We start from the raw sequence: 26,220 nt of genomic DNA, 5'->3' as shown, positions 1-26,220 counted from the left end.
ACACTGAGGGCTAATCGATGGGACCTCCAAGACTGGTCACAACATTCCTATGTCTTTGGAGATGCAATAGCTACAGTAGAATGGGACAAATGATCTGAAATATTTGCCCCTTGTGGACACCGAGGCATGATCAATATCCAGTTTTATAGGTCAATTGACGTTTGACCTATAACATGAAAAGTGGTGTCATCACCTAAATATCCTTGAGATGTGTACTTTAGAACTGGACAGAGGTCTTTCCAATGATCTGGAATAAGTGTCCCACATGGAGACTGAAAACTGGTAATCTCCTGTGCCCTTTAGAACATACCAGTCATCTGTAACGTGGCATCACCACCTTCCTATGAACCCTCTGGAGATGTGGCCTCTAGAACTAGAGACAACTCTAGCTATGCTAACACAAATGATCTTAATTGAGACCTTAAAGTCATTCAGGGTTGTATACACACAGGATCACAACATAATGCAGATTAAAGTGTTACAATTATATAGAGCTGCCGCCCCCTTCCAATTACCGGTTGGGGAGTCCAGCCCTTGAAAACGCAGAGGATACTGGGTCTCCCGCCCTCCCCCGTTAAGGCCGACCCACCAAGACATACGGCTGGGGAGAATTGAAAGTTACCGACCGGGAGGCCTCTTTACGACCTGCGGAAGACCCGGGGGATTGTGGGTGGGTGGCCTTTTTGCTCGTGGGGCCGGAGGGCTGTTGGGCCGTGGGGCCAGGCGCAGACTCTTCATCGCTGCCCCCGAAGCTAGTAATGAAGGTGATTGCCTCCTGGTGCCCGGGGCTGGGGGTGCGCGATCTGGAGACAGAGGACGACTCTGACTGTGACCTGGGGAAAGAGAAGAGGGGCAGGGTTAGAGAAGGGAACGAACACGTGCGAACAATTCCTAGAGGGATAGAGCTGCTGAAGAGCAAAACCGGTCACCCAGCCTAAAATCAATATGGTCCTAAAGCAGGAGACCAGTGGAATTGAAGTTGGTTTATGAAAGGTGGCCAGACAACTTCATTCCAGAAAGGAAGTTGCTTCACTGCCAAGTTTGTCCATCCCAGCATCTCCTCTGACTGATATGGAATTTAGTGCCCCACTTCACATTTCAAAGGATATGGGTGTTTACGAATAGACAAAATGGCTGCCTTATACGACTGTTTGCAAATGAACAAAAGGATAAGAGGGGGTGTTGGGGGGGGGGGGTGGGGAAGGTGGAGGGAAAAAAAAACCCCAGTAAAAATGTGTATGTATATATTAAAATAAACATTACTTTAAAAATGTCATTTACAAGATTAACTATAATTAAAAAAAAAAAAAAAAAAAAAACTACATTGTAATTTAAAGAATTGCAAAATTGTAAATAATTCTAATTATAAAATTATACAATTATAAGCAACAAGCTTAAATTATAACAATATTTTCAAAAATAAATAAATGTAAAAAATTGAAAATTGTTTGCCTTGAAAGAAGGAAATTAAAATATCACTTGTGAGCACATTCACGTGTCTGAAAGGTCTGCAGCCCTGCTTTTCACCACCATCTAGCATACAATGTACCCACCATAACATACCCACCTGCCTTTCCCCATCATACAGTGCTTCCACCGCAGCCAGGGGTTCTGGGTAATAACATGCTCTAAGTGTGTCACTTTTTGTCCATTTTAACATAGACCTCTATAAGCTTATGCATGCCATATTACAGCTTTTTCAGCCAAAAATATTTAAACAATGTCACAAAGAACAGAAAAGTAAATGACAGACACACACACACACAAACAAACAAACAAACAAACAAGCTTTTTAGTGGCTTATTTTTCTTACCTCCTGTAAGGGTCGTATGTGGGACTGTCCCGTCTGGCGTAGCTGTGGAGGTGTAGAGTTAATTAAATATATACACATAATAGCATTACATAGAGATTACTATATCTCAAATCTCAAGGCAGTGAACAAGCAGTCTAAATTCTGTGGGTCTTACCTGGGTGGGCTGATCTTTCGACCCTTGAGGCGCTTCTCTCTAAACTCTCTCCGCTGACGCCGGGAGCGTCTGCCCTAAAACAAAAGCCATATGGAGTATGGTTACGCTTCAATAGGATCTGTGAAACTAAATGATGGTATATTAAAGGGCAATCACTTACTAATTAATAGGATAATGGGGTCAGGGAGGCAGTATTCTTATGGGTTAAAGGGAGAGGGGGGGTGGGGGGAGAGAGAAATAGTAGGGTCCGGACAGCCAAGCTCTTCTAAATCAACCAGCGATTCCCATCAGATAATAGCATTCATTCAGGGAAACCGAGCTCATTGGAGGGAAAAAAGGGGGGATCTTACTGATATGGAATAACAGGGTCAGGGAGCCCGAGCTCTTATGGGATAACAGGGGGAAATCGCTCACAGATTGATAGAATAAGAATATCAGGGAGAATAAGCTCTTGTAGGAGAAGAGGGTTTTCCCCAGTGAACTGTATGAATAGAACACTCCAGGGGCGGGACAAGGCTCAGTGTGTGTGATTGGCTCAGACTGCCATCAGATGAATCCGGATTAAGAACTTCTGACTCAAGGAGGACTGCTGTAGTCACTCAGGTCACGTTAAAGCTGCCATTTTGTGCTCTCCGGTGGATGCAGATCCTTACAGAGTACATGGCCTTCTCCTCTTCCAATGCCTTGGCATGTTTGATAGCTTCAGTTTCCTCTTTATCTTTACGTAGCATCCTAGAAAATACAAAAAAAATATTGCTTTTATTGCCAAGTCTTCTTTGCCCCTTTAATGCTCCACCAAGATCCAAAAGTCTGTTTACAAAAGAATAGACAGGGAAATCATTGCAGGCCTGCACAAAGAGAGACCAAACTCCAGTCTGCAGAAGAGGAAAGGCCTCCAACACCTCCAAGCCAATGAGAAATTAGCTTTGCAGAAGGTGAAAGTTCTTTGCAATCCTCTCACGCAATGAAAAGACTCATGAACCTCAGCAGCATATAGATGCTTAAAAAAAGAGGGAGGAATCTGGTGCAAATCTCAATCAATGATAATCTAGGTAAATACAAGGAGCGGGGCCATATGACAACTAATAAGAATCTATTTGTGTAGAAGGAAATTAACCTCAGAAATGGACACCAATGAGTATCTAGATCTGCAGAAGGGATGGAATCTCCTGAATATCTCAGCCTATCAGGAGATTATGGGATGCACGGTGTACCTCTAAACCACTAGGCATCTTGATTTATAGAACAGGAAAGGACTTTACCCAATGATTGAGATTTAAGAAAGAGGAGAGAACCTCATCCAATGTAAAATGACTTTACACCTCTCATCCAATGAGAATCTAAGCGTGTGCGCATAGATACACACACTATATAAAAAGACAGCGTACAAGGTGATAATCAGGTTATTGTATTAAAAATGCGCGCCGCACAGCGTTCCAATGTGCGTGGGTCTGTAAGTGGTATTCAGAAAGGACCTGGTGCACTGGGTCCCTGGACCACAACTCGTACCTCAGAGGTGCAGGAGCAGGTACAAGTCACAGCATGTGACCCAATACGTTATGACGTAGCGACGATACCTCATTGCTTTTTGCACGTACAGTGGGCGGCATCAGGGTTGAGGTAGTGTTATAGATCAGCTCACATATTTATACCCACAAAAAAAAGGTACTACATCAATTAAGCAATCAATGCCTAATGAGGTGCATACATCAAATAAGCATGATAAAAATAAACATGAAATTGATCAACAGGAGAGAACGATTCTCATGGAATACATACATTTGAAAACTAAATCTAATTAATTCATGCTAAATCAATAAATACTTGTTTTATAATAAGGGAGTGAATTTATATGTATCCGTTTAGAATTAAGGGAAAATCTAATGATTATCAGATAATCCATGGTGAACTAAAAAAAAAAAAAAAAAAAAATTGAATTGATAAGTGAGTAAATTTATATATATCAAATATGATAAACCTCCATAAAATGATAGGGATTCTAAATAGTAACTAACCTTCTTCCGGGTACCTTAGAATCGCCTTATTTTATACCCGGAAGAAGGTCCCATTTTATAGGACCGAAACGTCGGTTGGTTGCAGTGCCGGTATGTTTTAATACATATACTTTTGGACTATAAACGTGGTGTGCTGTCTCTTTTTGCAAGTGTTTTATCTGGTGAACTTGGTTTTTATACATACACACACATACATACATACATACATACATACTAAAAAAAAACAACTTATATTTTGGTATTTCTTTTCATGTCTAACTATTAATATTAAATAAATCAAACATGAAGTGTGTGTAAACAAACTCGCTATCCATATAATACGGTGTATAATATTCAATGGAAAATAAAATGTGTTTAAAAAAAAGATCACAAGAATACGTTCATTAATTTTTTTTTTTTTTTTAAAACAAAGTGTGATATTTATACCACATAATTAAGACCCATTGGTTTTTCGTTTTGAGTTTATCTAGTACTGTTGCCTGTCGTAATAAGGGTAGATCCCGAATACCAGATCTAATATCATCCGAGATTCTATAGCAGAATAATGTAATGCTCCAGGGTCACACTGGTGGATCCGTAAAAAAATGATCCAAAAGATACGTTACAGGTTTACCTTTATCCCAATTTGTTTAGCGATATTCTTAATATTTTTTAGATGCTCAAAGATCCTAATCTTTAGGCACCTTATTGTTTTCCCTACGTATTGTTTGCCACAATCACAGTGCAATAAGTAGATAACATTTTGTATTACAATTAATGAAATTAGAAACAGATTTCATTGAGAGTATGGGATTTAAACTGCTTAGCAGGTCTCAGATTCACTCGCGTTACACCCTGAACATTTATAAAAAGCAGCAAGCCTAGATGTCTGAAGAAATGCATGTGTATTGCCCTGAACTACGCTAGGTGCTAAAATGCTCTTAAAATCCCTGGCTTTCCTAAAATGTATCTTGGAGGCAGAATGGCGCCAAGAATAGGATCGCGTTTCAAAATATTCCAATGGCGGGATGTTATTTTCCATTGAGAATGTACACAATATTATATGTATAGTGTGAACACACACACACGTTCTATTTCATATTAGTTATATTTTGGTATTTGTTTTCGTGTCTTTATGTTTATTACATGGAATATGAATTTCATTTTTGGGAGAGCACCCTTTCAGTGGATACACAATATCAAGTTCAGTGTCAAATTTATATCATTTATGTTATCTCTTTCAATTAGTTGCTACTGTATTTAGAATCGCCTTATTTGATGGCGGTTTAGAATAATAGACAGATCTTTTACTTCACCATCAATTATTATCTGATTAGATTTACACTTACTAATTCTACACTGAAATATAAATTCACACACTTATTATAAACCAAGTATTTATTGATTTTCTGCGAATTAGATTTTTCAATTATTTATTCCATGAGAATTGTGCTCTCCTGTTGAAATTGATTAATGTTTATTTTTATCATGATCATGCTTATTTGATGTGTGCGACTGATTGCTTTATCGATTTAGTACCTTTTGTGGGTATAAATCAGTCAGCTTATCTGTAACGCTAGCCCCTAATGAAGCACGGTGTACGGGCGAAACGTGTTGAGGTATCGCTACGTCATAGCCGCCTCACCGCTCCTGGATCTGAGCTGCCGTCTGGGAACCTGGTGCACCAGGTCCTATCGGAATTAAACCTACGAACCCACGCATATCAGAACGCAGTGCAGAGCGCATTTTATGAATTTTAATTGTAAGTTCTGGATACACAGTGTGTTTTAAGATAATAATCCGATTCTCACCTCTGGTGCGCTGTGTCTTTCATCTCTTGGAGCAGGGGGGCACAAACATTTTTCCCTGCGCCCCCCTGCCGGCGGTCACCTCACCCCCATGCCCCCCTCACCTCCACTGGCGTCGGCTCCAGCGTCATGACGTCACTTTGCCATAGCAACGTAACGGCACATGACCTCGCGGCGTCATTTGACGGCGCGTGTGGAGCCAAGGTAAGTAAAGGTTTACAGAGGCCCTGCAGCTCCCCCGGCACTTAATTTAAGTGCCTTCGTGAAGCGCGAGGGCCTCTGTAAACCGTGCGCCCCCGCAGTATCGCGACCCCCAGTTTGCACACCGCTGTCTTGGAGAAACAGTTGGATTTCAATTGTGGAACGCTCATTAAAACACGCTGGTGATCCTATTAACAAGATTATACTCCCAACTCTCCGAATTGAGGAAGTGCACGCGGCAGGGACATATACGCCTTCAAATATCAAATACAACTGCTATGTATGCAGATGGCATGGGACGTCAAGACTCACCCAATGGAGGAACACCTCCACACCTCCCACCCATTGCTATTGCTGGTCGCTCCTCACCTTACAAAGTCCCCATCGGCCATGCCGTAGGTGGTGGCCTGCTTGTTCAGATCAGCCACCTGCTCCTCTGTAATCTCATCCACGTCCACCTCAACATCTGTGGGACGACAAAGTGTTCAGTCATGTAAAAACTAAGATACTTCCTCCACTGCAAAGCAACAAGTGATCAGGACAATTGATCTACACTGCGGCCAGGACAGTAAGGCACTTGCGGTTTGTTACCAATGGAAATCCCGGTCTACTAGGATGGCGATTGGACAGCAAGGAGTTGGCCCCTCTGGGTACTGTCAGTACTTAGTAATAATAGACTTGGTCCTTCAGAAGTTGGAGACATTAACCCAGGTACCTTACTGTGTCAGCTCATACATAGAAAGCCCTTCCTCAAACGATAGATCTCAGTGGAAATTGAAGTTCTTAAGCATTCAAAATAAGCAATGTTGGGTGTGTCCCACTTCAAAGGCTTGCGGATAGAGGCCACAGAGGAGGGTCATCCAATGGCTAACCCAACTGCACAATCTGCAGTGCTTCACTTAACCCACGAGGCCTCAGCTGTGGCAGGGGGCCGTCATACCGATGTCTGGGATGACCTCATCTTCATCCGATTTGCTTTCGTCATCAGAGTCATCTTCATCCCCCTTCTCTGAAGAGCTGCCCAGGTCAGCAACCGTGCTGTCCTCGTAGGTGTAGCCAATAGAAGCCTTTTTCTCGGTGAGCCTAGGTGGAGGGTGATTGTAATGAACCGGGAGATTGAGGGAGGTGAAGAGGGTGGTGGTGGAAAGGGGGGGGGGGGGGAAGGGAGAGAAGAGAAGGAGAGGAGGATAGAGAGGTGGGGGTGAACAAAAAAAAAAAAAAAAGAAGGAGAAAAGGGTGGTAGTTTAGGAGACAGAGCCCTATCCCAAGGGGTACGCAAACCTTGTTTGTGCTCTGCTGCCTGCACTTTCGCCAGAACCCGCCGGAGAGAGCAGGTAAGTGGCATACAGAGGCCACGCGCAGTCCCCCAGCATTTTACTTAAAATGTGGTGGGGAAGAGCGCAGGGCCTCTGTAAGCACTGCGCCACCCTCCACCCCCAAAAAATGTTGCGCTCCCCTGCCCAAATCGGGAAGCTGTGGGGTGGCAATGTTGGATCTGTGCTATACTTAGGGCTGGGACCCGGTGCGCACGGCGGCCGCGTGAGCGGTCCCCACCAGCAGGGGTATCCTTTCCTAGCCGGTCCCAGTCCCCCCTCGCTGCACGGCTCACTACGCGCTGTGACGTGTGAGCCGCCAGGGGATGCAAGAAAATTGTGATCCCGAGCGGTGACGCGTCACGTGGTGCGCTGATGAGCCAATCAGCGGCGGGGGCGGGAGCTGTCAGGCAGCTTCCTACACAAGGTAGGGGTTGTGTGTGTGTGTGGTTTGTGGCAGAAGGGGGGGGGAGCTGCTTACCTTACAGCAGCCCCCTCCTGCAGCCCGGGAGCCCGAGGGAGGGGGGGAGGGGTGTAGCGGGTCCCTCCGCTCAAACCACGCCCCCCCCTCCCGCTCCCTACAGACCGCAAATCGCGGTATGTATCTGCCAGCGCCCCGCCTGTCTGCAGTGTGGGCGCGCTGACTGAGGGAGCGGGGCCTTAGAGAGGGACCTGACATCTTGTGGAACACCACATGTCTCTCTCCTCTCTGTACTGTCATATAACACAGTACAACAAATAGAGGGCGACAGGGAACAACCATGTAGAGTTTGCTGGAGAGGCACGCATAGGAAAAAAGGTTTTGGGTCAGATATCCAAAACAGAATTTGTGATGTCACAGGTGATATCATTAATATTCCTCATGAATCCCATCTTCTCAATTCAGCAAACACATGGAACCAGTCAGAAGGATCATGGACAACCACATGGTGTTTCAAAGAAGTAGAAAGGTTAAGGAACAATTGGGGAGGCATCTCAGTGTCAGTCTCCCAACGGCTGTCAATCCAAGATGGCGCACCCACCAAGCACATGGGAATGCTTACTTCTTTTTCTCATCTTCGCCCGGCCTCTGCAGTCCCCCGTAAAGCTCATCCATGTATATCTGATACAGACACTGCTCTTCAGAAACTAATGGAGAAAAGATGGTATAGAGTTAGGACAAAACTCATTCTTATAAATCTGCAAGCAGTTCCCTCTTATCCCATAAGAGCGCTGCCTCCCTGACCCAGTTATATTATAAAGCAGCAAGAAAGGCCTCCACTTGGTGTATGACCAACACCAGCCTGAGCCAATCCAGGTTCTCCTCATTTTAAGTGTCCCCGCAGATGAGACCTTATATGGAATAAGATGCAATAGAAAGGTATCCGCGGCGCACACTGTGAATCAGTGCGTTATAAATAGTGACAATATAACTGTGCAATTAATAATGCAGACCAAACATCACTGATCTCCTACAGCAGTTTCCTCCATGTCATCATAGTGTTGAATCACGTAGTCTTGTGTGTAGCAAAACCTCATGCAGAGACGCAGATGGTATAATAACATTTTACTATAGGTCATACAACACAGAGGGGAAGGAAACACTCGAACTTTCCCCAGAACAGCGGGATTGTAGGACGTCTTGCAACGGGTTCTTTAAACCAGGAGAATACACATCCTGGGACTCTGGAGGAGAGCATAGGAAGCCCTGTTGCACGACGCCCTACAATCCCTCAGTTCTGAGTACAGAGACGCAGACTGGGGAAGCCGTGCGCACAAAGAACGTGCAGCTGAGACGCGACCTGAGCCAGGTTGGAGCGCGCCTCAAGTCGCTCACTGTTTTCAAACAGTAAGGGAAAATGTGAGTGTTTCCTATCCCCTCTGTGTTGTATGTTACCTATAGTAAAACATTATTATACCATCTGCGTTTCTCTATATGCGTCTCTCTGCATGAGGTTTTGCTACACACAAGAATACATGATTCAACACTATGATGACATGGAGGAAACGGCTGCAGGTCAGTGCTATATTTGGTCTACATTATTTATTGCAGTTATACGGTCACAATTTATAACTCAAGGATTCACCTAGTGTGTGCCGCGGATACCCGTCTATTGCAGCTTGTCTCATTGCGGTTGGAAAACTGCAGGTATCTGGCAGCACCTGGTGTATGAACTTTTTTGTTTATAATTTATGGGACGGTTTGTCCAAGTCAATTTCCCTTATCACCAGCACGTGATTCACTTATTGGTATATGGGCTTGCGCATTATTTTTTATTGCCTTATATGGAACAGAATTATATTTAAAAACAAAAAAAACAAACAAAATACAACACAAACAAAATGTACGTTTTTAAAGGGTGACTCACTTCCAGCAAAATCGTTCTGAACTAGACCTCGATAACGCTCGTAATTACACTTCCGGTCATCAGATTCCTGCTCTGATGAACTGGGGAAGGAGTCAAACAGACATATTTAATAAACCTGCAACAAAATATTATTTAACTCAGATATTTTGGCATCGGCAATTATACTATAACAGTTTGGCTTCCGTTACCCCATTATCATCTTATAAATCTGCAAGAATTCCCTCTAATCCCTTAAAATCAAAGCCAGGTGGTTTAGGTTAAAAGGGAGGTTTTTAGTGACACCAATTTAAGGGAAAATAAAATTAGGTTCAATGAAAAGAAAATACCAATTAAACTGATTTTTTACAATATCATTGGTCCCATTTATATAGAAATTCGGAGAGCTATATAGGATTTGTTTTTTTAAATTGACCATATAATAGCACAGCCAGCTGTTCGTCTTATAGTTTAAAATATTAATAGGACTTTAAAATGTATCCCGAAAACCTTCAAATTATACAAGCGTGAGGATAAACCCTAGAAAATATCCGATAGTGTTCTCGTTAGTGGGGAATTTATGCAATTAACCCTATATAAACCGGGGCTACCAAAACTGTCCTCAACAGCCACCAACAGGCCAGGTAATAAGGATATCCCTGCTTCAGCACAGGTGGCTCAATCAATGGCTCAGTTGTAGTCTCAAACTTATTTTAGGATTTAAGGGAGAGGGTTTAGGTTACAGGGTTTTGATAGTATCACTTACATAGTCGTCAGTATAGGTGGTTTATACTCCGGAATATAATCCAGGTGAGCTCGGACATCAAAACGATCAATCATATTATTGGGATCCCCCTGCCATGGCATCCTACAAGGAATAGAAAGCGTTATCCAAAAAAAAAAAACACTCAATTCTGACATCAATTATCTTAGTCAGTAATCAAGGCCCCTCATTACTGATCTAATAGACAGAACACCATTATATTATAGTGATGTTTATAGGGGGATTTGTACACTCACATGTTAACAGGGCTTTCGGCAGCCAGGGCTACAGCAGAATCGAGGTGGATCTTACAGGATCTCCCATGAACTTGTAGGAACTGAGCAGGATCCTTTTTCTGTGAAATGAAAGAAGGAATTAGTGGTATGTTCAGGATGCTGATTGACGATTCATTAGAACAAGTGACCAATGACAGAATATCCTCAGGAAACGAATGTACAAGACATCCATGAGGCCACATCCATGGCAAACAACGGCAGGGTTCTATATCTCATGTCACATAACCAGAAGTGGCCTTATAAGTGTCAAATAACGATGACCCTTCTACAGGAGAAATCTGAGATGCCATATCTCTAAGGTCCGATTTAGAGAATTTAATTAGCAGAAATACATGTACTAGCACCAGCGCCTGACCCTTGAAAAGCTGTATATTTTTATAACTCTGCAAAATTAAATCTCTAAATGTTTATTTCACTGGAAAGACTATTGCCCACAGATGCCGTGGAGACCAATGTTGCCCATCAGTTTAGGAGCCTTTTGGGGATTTTCCCAATCCTCCATTGCCGGGGGGGGGGGGGAGGGGGGGGAAAGCGAGCGCCTCTATCCATTTGTTTGTTTTTGGACTTAAAAAAAAACAAAACAGGAATGTCATATCTTAAGTCTAGACCCAATGATACGGTAATTGAGGTCACATCCCTAGAAGAAACCTGTGATATCAATTCTGCAATTCAATATACAGGAGGACCCTATAAATTCATATCTGATGTCCTATTTAAAAGGAGGGTCACTCACAATCTTCTCGTAGTATTCCCTCCGACGCTCTGCCCTCTTCTTATAATCCACCATCATCCCGCGAAGTTTCCGCTCGTGTTTACGAGCTTCATGCCACATGCTTGAGCCGGTCTTCATCCGATACCTGACTGGGAGAGATGTGTAGAGTGGGGAGAGAAAGGAGGTTAGGGGGAAGAGAGATAAAAATCTATGAAACGACGTGAACGTGTGTCTGTATATATAATCCATTACACACGTGTATAGACACACTACATGACAATCTCAGTGGGACAGAGGCCTCTAGAATTAAATAAATAAATAAATAAATAGATAAAACAATGAATCAGATAACGGTGCAACACTACAACCCTCTAAAAACATTTTCAAGCTAGACAAAGACCAGCAGATGTGTACACATATACACACACATGGGATACAAGGCAACCCTATAGGTAAAAATAATTGATGTTGGTGCTCATATACAACAAACAGCCACAAAGCAGTGTGTACAATAAAAATAACTGTACAGGCACTCCATATAAATGTACAAAAAGCCTTCTTTAACTGACAATTCAGTTCCCAACGAGACCTCAAGGATGGAGAAAATCTCTCTAAGAAATTAGCGGAAAGCAGACCCTACTCGTGCATTAAAAAATATTTTTTTTATAGTGTATACAAACAATAAATTGCACACTCAAGCGTGTGGCTTCTTCAAGCCTTGATAAAGCCTCTAAAGATAAAATCTCCTTCTCTAGCATCCGATTGTTGCTTCCTTTGCCAGCTGCAGTGCCTCTCTCCTCCCGGCGTGCCACAGCATATATGGAAGTAGCAGACGTTATTGCTCCAGTTAATGTGTCAGCAGTGCACAAAATAGCACGAGAAAGTGCGCGTGCGTTAAGGAAGTTGAGCACGCAATACCATTTGTTGTGACCAAGGGGTTGCATTAATGGGAGCAATCATGTCTGCTACATCTGTGTATACTTTTTAATATATAATTCAGGATAAGGATTGTATGAACACTGCTCACCTTAATAATCAAATGCTAAGGTAAAAAGTGGTGCATGGGATTGTTAACAAGTGGATAGGATTGGTCAAAAGGTGACCAACAAAAGGAGATCCCATAGGTTTGCACTCAACTAATATATAACTCTGAGTGTAGGTATATATATATATATATATATATTTATATTAAACCATATGGGTACCAGGAGGTTTAAAATACAAAACAAAAAATTATTTATTAAATACTAATGGGTACACATCTATCAAAAATTGTTTATCTAATTTAAAAGTAATCTAAAATCTCTAAAGAAAGTGATGACGGAGTAGGTCGGCAAACACGGTGAGGTATATGGGTATATAGCAGTAGGGATATATACAGTACAATCACGGTGGTCCCATATGTAAGTGACACTGCCTATAGACCCTATGGTATAGGTCTGTATGGTGTAATTCGGCGGTATGCTAGGCTAATCTAGCTATGTGCACACAAGCCTCTGTATCACAGGGACTCACAGATCGGCGTCACTGAGCAAATAGCAGCTGAATTTCCCTCGTTTATATACTCCTCATAGTGGAGGGATAGTACTCTAATGAGTATGCTGTGTGTAAGCAGTGCGCCGTATATCACCCATATAAGAGTTGTAGCTCTTAGATCACCGGGGATGACGGAGCAAAACAAAAAAAAACGAACACAAAACCATATATACAGTGGGTATAGATTTATGTATCGAGAGAAATATATACACAAACAGTATATAACCATTAAAGCATTTCCGCCTAACGGTCGTTATTTATTTTACTTGTCATGCTTACTCAAATTTAGAAAGAAAAAAAAAATGGAATAGACTTTTGCTTGTTAGTATTGTCAGACCAAACATATCTTCCTTGGTCTAGTTAAACACTAGATGTAAAAGGGACAGCCCTGAAATGCATATGCATTCCATTCAAGTACACGCTCAAAGCCACCACAAAGCAGTTTGTACTAAATAAATACAATGTTCATTTTTTAGTTTGTTTTTTTTAAGACCTGCTCACCTGAACCAGGAGCTTGTCCGCGGTTCCCCCAATCTCAAGGGACACCCAAAATTACTAGCTGTGAATTCAATTATCAGTGGCTGAGGGTCACTTTATATGTGACCCCGCAGCTCAGATAAGCAAAAGAAAAATAATTGTTTATTTTATATAAAATAAAGATCATTAAATGGGGCTGTAGTGACATTGCACAGCATGACATCAAAGTCAATGATGCGTCTTATGTCACAACTCTGACAGGGCTTCAGGAGATTCTAAACAAGCTTCAAGGTCTGAAGACAGGTATTTTTCTAAATACACAAAACATATGGAGAACAAGTGATGTTTATATTATTTTACTTATATTTATTTAGACATAACTGTACCTTCAATAAATATAGTGAGTGCACAAATAAATATATATTTTTAAGTTATGGTGCGTGTAAAAGGCAACAAGAAACCACCACCATATATATAAAAAGATCACTTGTGAGCGCGTTCATGTCTTACACAGGTCTGCAACTCTGCCTTTCACCATTCTCACCTAGCATACAGTGCTTCCACTGCAAGGGATTCTGGAAAATAACATGCAAATGAGCACACCGTGTCACTTTTGCCTGAAAACCATTGTTAAATAGAACCCTCATAAGCTAGTGCTCACTGTTGACATCTTTTAAGCACAGCATGGGAATCAGATGAAACATGTCAAAGAGTGGTTTCTCTGGCTTTGCATCCGATTCCCATGCTGTGCTTAAAAGCTGTGTGAACAGCGAGCATAGCTTATAAGGGTTCCATGTAATAATGGTTTTCAGGCAAAAGGTGGCACTGTGTGCTCATTTGCATGTCATTTCCCAGAATCCCTTGCTGCAGTGGAAGCACTGTATGCTAGGTGATCATGGTGAAAAGCAGGGTTGCAGACATGTGAATGTGCGCACAAGTGATATATATATATAATATAGTGTATTATATAGATATATATACACATACATATACACACACACACGTTTGCAAGTATACATACAGACTGTATATAGATGTACACACAGTATGTATATAGATATATATCTATATACACACGCTATAGAAATTTATGTAATATTACTCCCGCCCTCCTCTCACCAGCTTCCTGCTCTCACGGACCGGAACAGACACGCCGGAACCCCGCCCACCCAGGGACGTCGCCTGCAGTGAGTGTCGGCTTTTTTTGCGCGCCAGCTACACACCCCTTTCCCAAGAACGCAACACCCTTCTGGTGACGTAACGCGTCAGCACCACCTACGTTGTCGAGTAATATACGCCGTGCGCAGTGACGCCAAAAAGCTCACCTCACGTTCACCCCCCCCCCTCGACCTTTGTAAAGGTTCCAATACCCGGGGTCACGCCGCTCCGCTACATTAGCCCCGCCCCACAGACCCGCACCCTGGTGACGTAATCCAGCCCAATCAACGTTCTCCATGACTGCTCCGTTACAAGTGTAAAAGTGATAGCGTTATAAAGTTAGGTTTAGAGAACGGCCTGCAGGGGGAGACATTGCCCCTCTGCGGGTGTGCCGGGGCAGGCGACCTCGGCAGGAAAGGCCAACAATATGAAGGGGACAGATTATAACATGTTTTAAAGTGGGTGGGAAGTCTAGTGGAGTTGTGTCCACGTGACAGTGTGACACGTGTAGCACTTGTATATAGCATGAAGAGCCCACACTATGTAGTACACTGTAACTATATAGTATGCAGTACCTGTATATAATGCACATTAACTATATAGTATGCAATGCCTGTATATGTAATACAGTACGTGTACATATGCGGTACCTGTATAACGCACAGTAAGTGTATATAGCACGGGGGGGGGGGGCAACTCCAGTCCTTAGGCTGCGCTTATAGTGCCGACGACAGCAACGCAACGTCATGTCAAAACAAATGCATTGCCACCGTTGCGTGCGCTTATAGTAAGCGCGCAGCGACGGCTTGGTCGCAATCGCTGGAAGTTATCTCTATTTGATTTTTCCAGCGACCGACCGCAGCCTGACGTCGCCGTCACCGTAGCCTTAAGTGCCACCAACAGGACAGGTATTAGGGATTTCCCTTCACAGGTGGTTTAGTCCAAGTGACAGCCACCCGTGCTGAAGGAAGGAAATCCCTGGCCTGTTTGTGGCTTTTGGGGACTGGAGGTTGCCACCCCCAGGTATATAGCCTGCCTGTGTAAGGCATGCAGTATCTGTACATAAGTAAAAGACACGATTGCACTATAAAACCTTTGGCCAGTAATAAAATACAATTTTGAACACTAGAAAACAATTGAATTAGTTAAAAATGAGTCAATGTTAATGACAGTGGAAGGTGTAATGTGAGTAAACTTATAAGACAATAATTGTATACCAATAAGGTTAGGAAAAAACATACAATAGGAAAAAAACAAAGTTATAATTGCCAAAAAAAAGTGCAGTGACAGAAATAACCCTGTAACTCTTCTGCCTGTCTTTAGACCTACCTAGAAGAGCTTTAATCATGCCAGAATAATATAGATATAGTATAATGTAGAATAAGAAGTCTCTGGGGGTAGACGCAAGGCAAGCGTCTTGTCCGTGAAAGCCTCCCGGATGCCACCATGCCCAACCTGAAATACTTATACGTGCTGTCACGTACGGCACACATATACTTATCCCTACAAGTGTATATATATATATATATATATATATATATATATATATATATATCTTCTTATATTATATATTAGTGAAAGCACTGTATGCCTGTCTGCATCTTCCTGTGTCCCTACGGACAATCTGATTGCACCTTTGGCCTGTCACTCCGCCTCAGGCCATGCCCGCCCCCGCACACCTCTCATTGGTCTGCGGTCCGCCCCCGCACAACTCTCATTGGCCTGCAGCCAACACCACTGCCACACTCTCCCACCCCTCACTGACCTACACCACTGACACACTCTCCCACCACTCACTCACTGAGCTTTGGGAACTCTTGCCAGCACCTAACCCTCACTGCTCTGAGAGATTTGCACCTAACCCTCACTGCTCTCAACCCAGAAAACCCTGACCGCCTGCTACCACGACAGAACTGCACAATCAGGTACACAGTCTTATTGCTTTCAGCACTGCAACATTCCACACCCTCACACAACACCACACACACCGCACACTCACACCGCCTCTTACGGCCTACACTGCCAACACACCTCCACCTCACCGCACTGTCTCATCCTCACCTCTCCAACGGACACCGCACCCCCCCCCCCAGGCAACATTAACCCCCCCCCCCGAGGCAACAGCGCTATGTGATACTCACATCACTAACGGACACCGCACGTGGCCGCAGCTCCTCCGGCGATCACGGCCTACACTGCCAACACACCTCCCCTTCACCTCACTGTCTCATCCTTACCTCTCCAACGGACACCGCACACCCCCCCCCCCCCGAGGCAGCAGCGCTGTCTGATCCCACACCCCCAAAAAACCCCACACCCCCCCAAAACCCCACACACCCCGGCAACAGCGCTGTGTGATACTCACATCACCAACGGACACCGCACGTGGCCGCAGCTGAGGTCTGTGAGGTGCAGGGAGGCAGCCACCGTGATCGGCCAGAAGGGGGACACATCATCCGTCGTCGTCGTCGTCCCCCCCCGTCCCGTCTGTCCCGCCCCCCCGTCGTCCCCCCACTCCCGAACTTACATTCACAACTAGATAAATTTAGCAAAATATCGGGATATAAAATCAACATGGATAAGTCGGAAGCATTGAACCTAACCCTATCGGATTCTGAAGTTAAATTACTACAAGCAAATTTTAAATATAGGTGGAACTCCACAAAGATCAAATACTTAGGAATCCAAATAACAAGGGAGTATAATACGCTATACAAACATAACTATCCACCCTTATTTGAGAGGCTAAAAAAGGACCTCCAGAACTGGAACGAATACCAGATATCTTGGTTAGGAAGAATAGCCACGATCAAAATGAATATCCTACCAAGGCTCCTGTATTATTTCCAGACTCTTCCTATAGATATTCCAATGCCGGAGCTTAAAAACATACAAAACAGAATTTTCCAATTTATCTGGCAAAATAAAAGACCCAGGGTAGCTAGATCTATTATGCTAGCCCCAAAAGATTGCGGAGGCTTGGCAGTCCCGGATATCATTAAATACTATTTGGCGGCCCAACTCAAACAAGCAATAATGTGGAACAATGATCCAGCCACCAGTTGCTGGGTGGGACTTGAGTCTACCTATACAAGACCTCTCTCTCTCCCGGCCGCTATGTGGACCGAGAGGGGAGGAGAGACCTTCTTGGAAACATTAAAACTGGGAGCAATGAAATGTACATGGCGGATATGGTCTAGAAATAAAGATAAATATGGTCTAACAGCCAGTCCAACACTACTAACCCCTATATTCCATAACCCTGAATTCCCCCCAGGCTGGCTCCCACAGAGACTCAATAAATTTAAGACGTTAAAGCTGATGGTAGCTGACGACTTTGTAGATAACGGTATAATTCTACCACTCCAGGCGCTGGAGAAGAAACACCAAATCATAAATATACCAGTGTTTGGTTACCTCCAAATCAGGCACTACCTGCAATCAGTCTCCAAAGATTCGGCATTCAAAGATTTAACAAATTTTGAAAGACTGTGTAGGAAAGGATACTACTGTAAAGGGCTGATTTCGGAGATATATCTGGGCCTGGCGCGATCAGCGGGTTGTTCCCAACATAGCTATATGATCAAATGGGCAGAAAATTTGAATACAGAGATCGATAGAGAAGACTGGGAGGACATTGTATTGTATTGTATTGTATGTCTTTATTTATATAGCGCCATTAGTGTACATAGCGCTTCACAGTAGTAATACATGTGGTAATCAAATAAATAACAGATAATATAAATAACAGATCATGGGAATAAGTGCTTTAGACATAAAAGTAACATTTCGGAAGAGGAGTCCCTGCCCTGAGGAGCTTACATTCTAATTGGTAGGTAGGGAGAACGTACAGAGACAGTAGGAGGGAGTTCTGGTAAGTGCGTCTGCAGGGGGCCAAGCTTTATGTATCATGTGTTCAGAATATCCACAGTGCTATTCATATGCTTCTTTAAGCAAGTGTGTCTTAAGGTGGGTCTTAAAGGTGGATAGAGAGGGTGCTAGTCGGGTACTGAGGGGAAGGGCATTCCAGAGGTGTGGGGCAGTCAGTGAAAAAGGTTTAAGGCGGGAGAGGGCTTTAGATACAAAGGGGGTAGAAAGTAGACATCCTTGAGCAGAACGCAAGAGTCGGGATGGTGCATAGCGAGAAATTAGGGCTGAGATGTAAGGAGGAGCAGAAGAGTGTAAAGCTTTAAAAGTGAGGAGAAGAATGGAGTGTGAGATGCGGGATTTGATCGGAAGCCAGGAGAGGGATTTCATGAGGGGAGATGCTGAGACAGATCTAGGAAAGAGTAGAGTGATTCTGGCAGCAGCATTTAGGATAGATTGTAGGGGAGACAGGTGAGAGGCAGGAAGGCCAGACAGCAGGAGGTTACAGTAATCAAGACGGGAGAGAATGAGGGCCTGAGTCAGAGTTTTAGCAGTCGAACAACAGAGGAAAGGGCGTATCTTAGTTATATTGCGGAGGAAAAAGCGACAAGTTTTAGAAATGTTTTGAATGTGAGGGGCGAATGTGAGAGAGGAGTCGAGTGTGACCCCTAGGCAGCGTGCTTGGGCTACTGGGTGAATGATTGTAGTTCCAACAGTAATGTGGAAGGAGGTAGTAGGGCCAGGTTTGGGAGGAAGTATGAGGAGCTCTGTTTTAGCCATGTTGAGTTTAAGGCGTCGGAGGGCCATCCAGGATGATATAGCAGAGAGACATTCAGAAACTTTGGTTTGTACAGCAGGTGTAAGGTCAGGTGTTGAAAAGTATATTTGTGTGTCGTCGGCATAGAGGTGATAATTAAACCCAAAAGATGTTATTAGGTCACCTAGAGAGAGTGTGTACAGAGAAAATAGAAGAGGTCCCAGGACAGAGCCCTGGGGTACCCCCACAGAGAGATCAATAGAGGAGGAGGAGGTGTTAGCAGAAGAGACACTAAAAGTACGATGGGAGAGGTAGGATGAGATCCAGGATAGAGCTTTGTTCCGAATACCTAGAGTATGGAGAATGTGGAGGAGAAGAGGGTGGTCCACGGTGTCAAATGCTGCAGAGAGGTCGAGTAATATGAGCAGAGTGTAATGACCTCTGTCTTTGGCAGCATGGAGGTCGTCAGTTATTTTGGTGAGGGCTGTTTCGGTGGAGTGAGCAGTGCGGAAGCCAGATTGTAGAGGGTCTAGGAGAGAATAGGTGTTGAGAAAATGGAGCAAGCGAGAGAATACAAGACGTTCAAGTAGTTTAGAGGCAAAAGGCAGGAGGGAGACAGGTCGATAGTTAGAAAGACAGGTAGGGTCAAGCTTGCTGTTTTTGAGTAATGGTATGACTGTTGCATGTTTGAAGGAGGATGGAAAGGTTCCAGAGCAGAGGGAGGAGTTAAAAATGTGTGTAAGCGTAGGGATTATAGTAGGAGCTAGAGGTTTTAGGAGATGGGAGGGAATGGGGTCAAGAGGGCAAGTGGTAGAGGGAGAAGAGGAGATCAACAGCGACACATCCTCCTCTGAGACAGTGGAAAAAGACTCAAGGAAGGCAGGAGGAGAGTTAGGAAGAGGTGTAGGATGGGGGGAAGAAACAGAGGGGATGTTCTGCCGTATGGATTCCACCTTTTCCTTAAAATAGTCAGCAAAGTCCTGAGCGGAGATGGAGGAAGGAGAGGCAGCTGAGGGTGGTTTGAGTAGAGTATCAAAGACAGAGAACAGTCGGCGTGGGTTAGACTTATGCATGTTGATTAGTGCAGAAAAGTAGGCTTGTTTAGCTTGCGAGAGGGCAGAGTTGAAACAGGATAGCATAAATTTGTAGTGAAGGAAGTCTGCGAGAGTGTGAGACTTCCTCCAGAGGCGTTCAGAGGAACGAGTGGAGGAATGCAGCATGCGCGTGTGGGAATTTAGCCAGGGTCTAGGGTTAGAAGGGCGAGGGCGGCAGAGAGAAAGCGGGGCATGTAGATCAAGAGACGAGGACAAGACAGAGTTGTACTTTCTGACAAGGTTGTCAGGGTCTGTAGCAGAGCTGAGAGAGGAGAGGGAGGAGTTTAAAGTGGACTCAAAGTCAGGTAAGTGAATAGAGCGCAGGTTTCTGCAGAACCGGGGGGTAGATGGAGGTGGAGAAGGGGAGAAGCGAGATAAAGAGAATGAGATGAGATGATGGTCAGAGAGAGGAAAAGGGGAAATGGAGAAATCAGAGAGAGAGAAGTTTTTAGTGAAAACCAGGTCTAAGTAGTGGCCATCCTTGTGGGTGCTGGCTGCAGTCCACTGTTGAAGGCCAAAAGAAGAGGTAAGAGAAAGAAAGCGGGAAGCCCAAGAGAGAGAGGGGTCATCAATGTGGCAATTGAAGTCCCCAAGGAGAAGAACAGGGGAGTCTGAGGAGAGAAAGAAAGAGAGCCAGGATTCAAAGGGAGAGAGAAAGGCAGAAGGGGGATGAGTAGAGGTAGGTGGGCGATAGATGACCGCCACATGAACAGGGAGAGGAGAGAAGATCTGGACAGTGTGAGCCTCAAAGGAGGGAAAAGCAAGAGAGGGGGGAATAGGAAGGGTTCGGTAACGGCAGACAGAGGAGAGCAGGAGCCCCACGCCTCCACCCCTGCCATCAGGGCGCGGAGTGTGGGAGAAGGAAAGGCCACCATAGGAGAGGGCAGCTTCCAAAGCAGAGTCAGACTGAGTGAGCCAGGTCTCAGTTATAGCAAATAGGAGCAGAGAGTGAGAGAGAAAGAAGTCATGCACAGAGAGGAACTTGTTAGAGAGGGAGCGAGCATTCCAAAGGGCACAGGAGAAAGGGAGAGAGGAGGGAGGGTGGCAGGGGATGGGTATGAGGTTGGAGGGGTTGACACCAGAAGGAGTAGAAGTTGCATGTGGGAGGCGAGGACGAGAGCAAGTTGAAATAAGACAGGGACCAGGATTGGGAGAGATATCCCCAGAAGCAAGGAGGAGAAGCATGGATAGAAAGAGGATTTGTGAGGATGATTTGTAGGGGTGTTTTTTAGTGCAGGGGATATAGCTGTATGGTGTGAGAGGACGCAGGTAAGAAAGGAGTTCATGTGAACTGAGAAGTGGTGAAGAAAGGAGAGATGGAGATATATGAATAGAGTTTGAGACATACTGAGGCTGGTAAAAAGAAGTGCATAATTTGAGAAGAAGTGAAGTCACAGCAAATATAAATGGTAAAGGCAGCATCACAGCAGTAATGATGCAGTCTGGTCTTGATGATATCCTCCTTTCCAGCGTAGTTCAAATGCAGGAATCAGGGCCAGATGGGGTGTCCACTTCTTTTGAACTTCCTTTTAAACTTCAGTTGTTCAATAGTCATGCCACTTATAATGGGCTACTTGGATATGGGCTGCAAGCAGACTAGCTGTTCTGACTGGGTTTATATAGGCCTAAAAAGTCACCTGACAATGTTGTTCTGTCTGTTTAATTAGCACATCTGAGGCACATTCAAACAAATGGTTTTCTACACAGGGTGTTCCCTGCCTAGGTGGCAACACTTAATTTGATTAGGGGTAGACAGAAAACAGCATTCAAATATGGATTTTACCTAGCATTGGATCACTTGCATATACTATATAATACACACAGCAGAGGATTTAGAGATGGATTTTACCTTTGGGAGGTAGCTGCAAAAACGTCAATCTGTACCACTATCAAAGAGAATATTTATAAAATTCTATTTCATTGGTACCTAACCCCGAGCAGGCTGGCTAAGATCTTCCCCGGGTCCCCGGATTTGTGCTGGAGGGGATGCGGGCAAAAAGGAGATATGGTTCATATTTGGTGGAGTTGCCCAAAAATTCAGGTATTCTGGGTCATGATACAAACATTGATCAGAGAGTACTTAGGGGTGGAGGTTGAGGTGAAACCGCTGACCATGGTGCTGGCCAAACCAATAGATGAATTAGGAACGGCAGAAAGTAAGATGATCACTCATGTAATGACAGCTGCCCGCTGTGTTATTGCGGCTGCCTGGAAAAAGGTGAATGCGCCTTCTAGGCAGACGGTCCTACGGAGACTAAGGGAAATAAAGATGATGGAGCTCCTCACAGCACAGTTGAACCAGAAAACTGACAAATTTCACAAAATTTGGGAAATATGGCCAGGAAACTAGGGACCCCATAGAAATAAATACAGAAAGACCAGACAAATGGGCTCGTCCTACCCCCCCCCCTTCCACCCCTCCCACCCTTCTTTTTCTTCTTTTCTACGTTCTTCTCTTTCCTTTGTTAAGCCCATGAGAGACGCCTACGGAAGCGGCTGCTTCCCTAACACAACCGGAAATAGGAAGACAGACCACACTTATTCAAAAACAGTGTTATAGCAACTATTTTATTTCAGTAATGATGACGAACTGTTAATGCCCTTTGTTGTATGGACAAGTGACACTGTTAAAACATCACATGTATTCCAAGACTTATTATTTGTTATGTCTCTCTAAAACAATAAAAAAAATTGAAACAAAAAAATTTTTCAACGTACGTCTACACCAACACACCCCCTCCGCTGGAAACACACCTCCCACCAATACTCACCTCTTCTTTAAATAAAATATATTTGGAACACAATTAAAATTGAGCCGTCTGTGTCATTTATTGCACTAACACTCATCTCACCCACACACACACAACACCCACACACCACTCACCAACACAACACTACCTCATCCACACACACAACCAACCTTCACCGTGGTCACACACACTACACTTAATATAATGCTAAATACCACGTGCATGCCAACACTCCCCTTCTACCACAACCAGCACGCACACATGCCATCAGCCACGCACACACACGCACAAACACACACTCAACAAACCACAAACACACTGAATTCACTGCACTCATCTTTTCTTGACATTAATTTCAACAACACACACTTCACCATTACTACTATCAAAAATTCACATAACCATCTTTCACCAACACTTTCCAACACTAACATTTTCACAACTAACAACCGTAACAACTAACATACACTTACCCTCATATACATGTGCTTTCTACTGTTGTTGTTTTACAAATACACTTTTCACAAATATTACATAACATTCACATTAGCACACACACACACACACACACACACACACACACACACACACACACACACACACACACACACACACACACACACACACACACACACACACACACACACACACACACACACACACACAAATTATATTGGCAGTGAAAAGAGACCAAATAGAAGAGATGGCTGCCGCTCTCCAACTATGTGTAAATGCAAAGGTGTGTGAAAAATAGGGTGCATACGGGAATAGGTAATATTGGAGTCCGGGGAAAGGTCACAGATGTGGCCTAAAAGAATCCTATTTGCACTCACTATTTTACAGATGCTCGGCTAGGATTCAATCCTTGGAGTTGCCCCCATAGCCATACATAACATTTATAAAACCATATTTATTGAACATATATGTAACAAATGAACAATTAATAAAATAACCACTAGTTGGCTAAAAACGGGATAATTAGCGGGTTGCGGGGAAGGAGTATTAGTGTAATCACCAAAACAGTGGGAGACTTCTAATAATAATAATAAAGACGCGTGGGATATAATCCCAGAATTGGTATAGGTGGGGGGGGTAGAGGATGTACCTTAGTTAATTGTTACATCAAAGTATACTAGTAGCTGATCCATCCATCATAATAGTTCCTACACATGAATATTTCACACTGTAGTGACGTCACTTTGCCATATATATGAGGGTGATCAATGCTATTCTGTCGCCATAGAAGCATAAAGAATATTTTTTGTCCGTTTTAGTGTTATACACAGCCTAAAAGTTCAGCTTACCACTAGTATACTAAAATCCTTCAATGTCTCTATATCCCCCTGGATAAACGCGAGTTACTCGCAATCCTATGACATCGCTATTGACTATTTATCCAATGAACGATGTTCAGTCAAAGAAGGCATTGTACACATTATACCAATAGTGTCTTATTGTTTTGCTAATGTATTCAGCTTCTGTCAGCTTGTGTCATCTAGTTAATACTAGCATACGACCTGGTTTCCTCAGTCTCAAATCACTCGATCTCCACGCTCCCGCACTTCCTGATGACGTCACCGGAAAGACGCTTCGTCAGGGTAGTGAAAAGAGACTACATATACTTGGAGGGATAAGTATATTCTCCTTATCCTTGCTTTTTGCTCTTAGCTGGGAATATTCTGTGCCCCTCCTGGGCTTTAGTATCTTGCGCATGATACATTTATATCAGTCTCTATTGGCTATAGTATGGACACGATTTTAACTATTTTTGTCATCTGTTGGATACTGTTCTACCCAAAACAAATTTGGTGACCGAATCAATTTATATTCTATCAGACTTTGACTTACTGTGCTGCTTTTTCACTTTCTCTAACCACTGTTTGATTGTATGTTTGGTCTGTATGCAGCACTTCCACTCAGACTCCTTCTCAGTTTGTGACTCTATAGGGTCACAATGGGTCAGATAGTGAGGTCATAGTCAGTCTTCAGAGCCCTGAGTACTATAGATACTTTTTTTCAGTTGATGTAGTTAGGTCCGGAGATAATTTGACACTGACACAATTTTCATAATTTTGATTCTGTACACCACCACAATGGATTTGAAATGAAACAACCGAGATGCAGTAGAAGTGCAGACTTTCAGCTTTAATTCAAGGGGTTGAACAAAAATATCGTATGAAACGTTTAGGAATTGCAACTATTTTCATACACAGTCCCCTTATTTCAGTGGCTCAAATGTAATTGGACAAATTAACACAATCATAAATAAAATGTTCATTTGTAATACTGTCGAGAATCCTTTGAAGGCAATTACTGCTTGAAGTGGATGGATGTAGTGAGGGAGCGGGGTACCACATATTTATAGGAAGAGAAGATGGCAAATAGTGCAGCACAGTTTTAGAAATTACTGGTTCAATAATTATACAGGGTCAGATCAAAAAAGAAGATCCGAAAGAATCCTCCACTAATTGCACTCTATGTTACTATGTAAGAGTATCTGTTAGATCTATTGTTCTAGCATATTACTATTGATATGCTTTGGCTTATGATTGGTGCTAGATCAGAAACCCAGAATTTAAAATGAAAACAATAACATTTTATTACATCAAAATACAGTATAAGTGACTCTGTGCTTTTATTTACAGTGTATATTGTTTAAAATCCATGTTGGAGTATATAGACATGAATTTTCAACCAATATTAAATAGACTTTTTCCACATAAATATGTGTGTCTAAGGTGAAAATGTTGTCTCTATGTCGACAGCTCAAATAAAGGTAGATATAACTTTGTATAAGGGGTATATATCGGTACACAGTCTTGCACCTACACCCTTATACTATCTCTTTATATACAATCCAAGAAACTGCATCTGAACAAATAATATGCTGTCTAAGGTCAAATCTTCTGTTACTTGTATGTAGCCATTCTGTGTACTATAATGTTGATATAACATATACTCTCCTCCTTAGGGTCTATAGTACACTATATATTTCGTATAAATGGCTACACGAGATTTATATGGTAACATAGACCTGACTGCATATAAAGTAACTCCACTTCCTCAGTTATACAGCAAAGTAGTAACCCCGGTCACAGGAACCTCCATGGGTATCGAGACTTTCTGGGTTCAGTCTGGGGGTCTGAGATGGTATATAAATGTCTTGTGCCCTCCCAGATCAGTAGCACGTCATCGATATATCT

General features: G+C 43.3%; 1 protein-coding gene across 5 annotated transcripts in view; it reads right to left on the bottom strand.

Moving 5' to 3' along the window:
* Window positions 1–14,667, bottom strand: part of CLASRP (CLK4 associating serine/arginine rich protein) — a 30,187-nt gene extending 15,520 nt beyond the window's left edge. For 4 of the 5 annotated variants that reach the window (XR_012802668.1, XM_075608745.1, XM_075608747.1 and 1 more), the window contains exons 1-12: window positions 14,511–14,667; window positions 11,400–11,527; window positions 10,628–10,725; window positions 10,374–10,475; window positions 9,632–9,711; window positions 8,327–8,411; window positions 6,911–7,053; window positions 6,340–6,436; window positions 2,621–2,699; window positions 1,968–2,041; window positions 1,814–1,855; window positions 627–833 (exon numbers count right to left, since the gene is read on the bottom strand). Coding sequence is in view for 4 of the 5 variants with exons in the window: in XM_075608745.1 (XP_075464860.1) it covers window positions 627–833; window positions 1,814–1,855; window positions 1,968–2,041; window positions 2,621–2,699; window positions 6,340–6,436; window positions 6,911–7,053; window positions 8,327–8,411; window positions 9,632–9,711; window positions 10,374–10,475; window positions 10,628–10,725; window positions 11,400–11,516 (1,124 nt within the window). In the remaining variant the exon portion in view is untranslated. The remainder of the gene's footprint in view (window positions 1–626; window positions 834–1,813; window positions 1,856–1,967; window positions 2,042–2,620; window positions 2,700–6,339; window positions 6,437–6,910; window positions 7,054–8,326; window positions 8,412–9,631; window positions 9,712–10,373; window positions 10,476–10,627; window positions 10,726–11,399; window positions 11,528–14,510) is intronic. The other variant, XM_075608746.1, reaches the window with a different exon arrangement.
* Between the last annotated feature and the right edge of the window lie 11,553 nt (window positions 14,668–26,220).

Source organism: Ascaphus truei, chromosome 7 (assembly GCF_040206685.1).
Source record: "Ascaphus truei isolate aAscTru1 chromosome 7, aAscTru1.hap1, whole genome shotgun sequence".
Classification (NCBI taxonomy): Eukaryota; Metazoa; Chordata; class Amphibia; order Anura; family Ascaphidae; genus Ascaphus; species Ascaphus truei.
The sequence above is the reverse complement of the archived record's forward strand: the minus strand, read 5'-3'. Positions and strand labels throughout refer to the sequence as shown.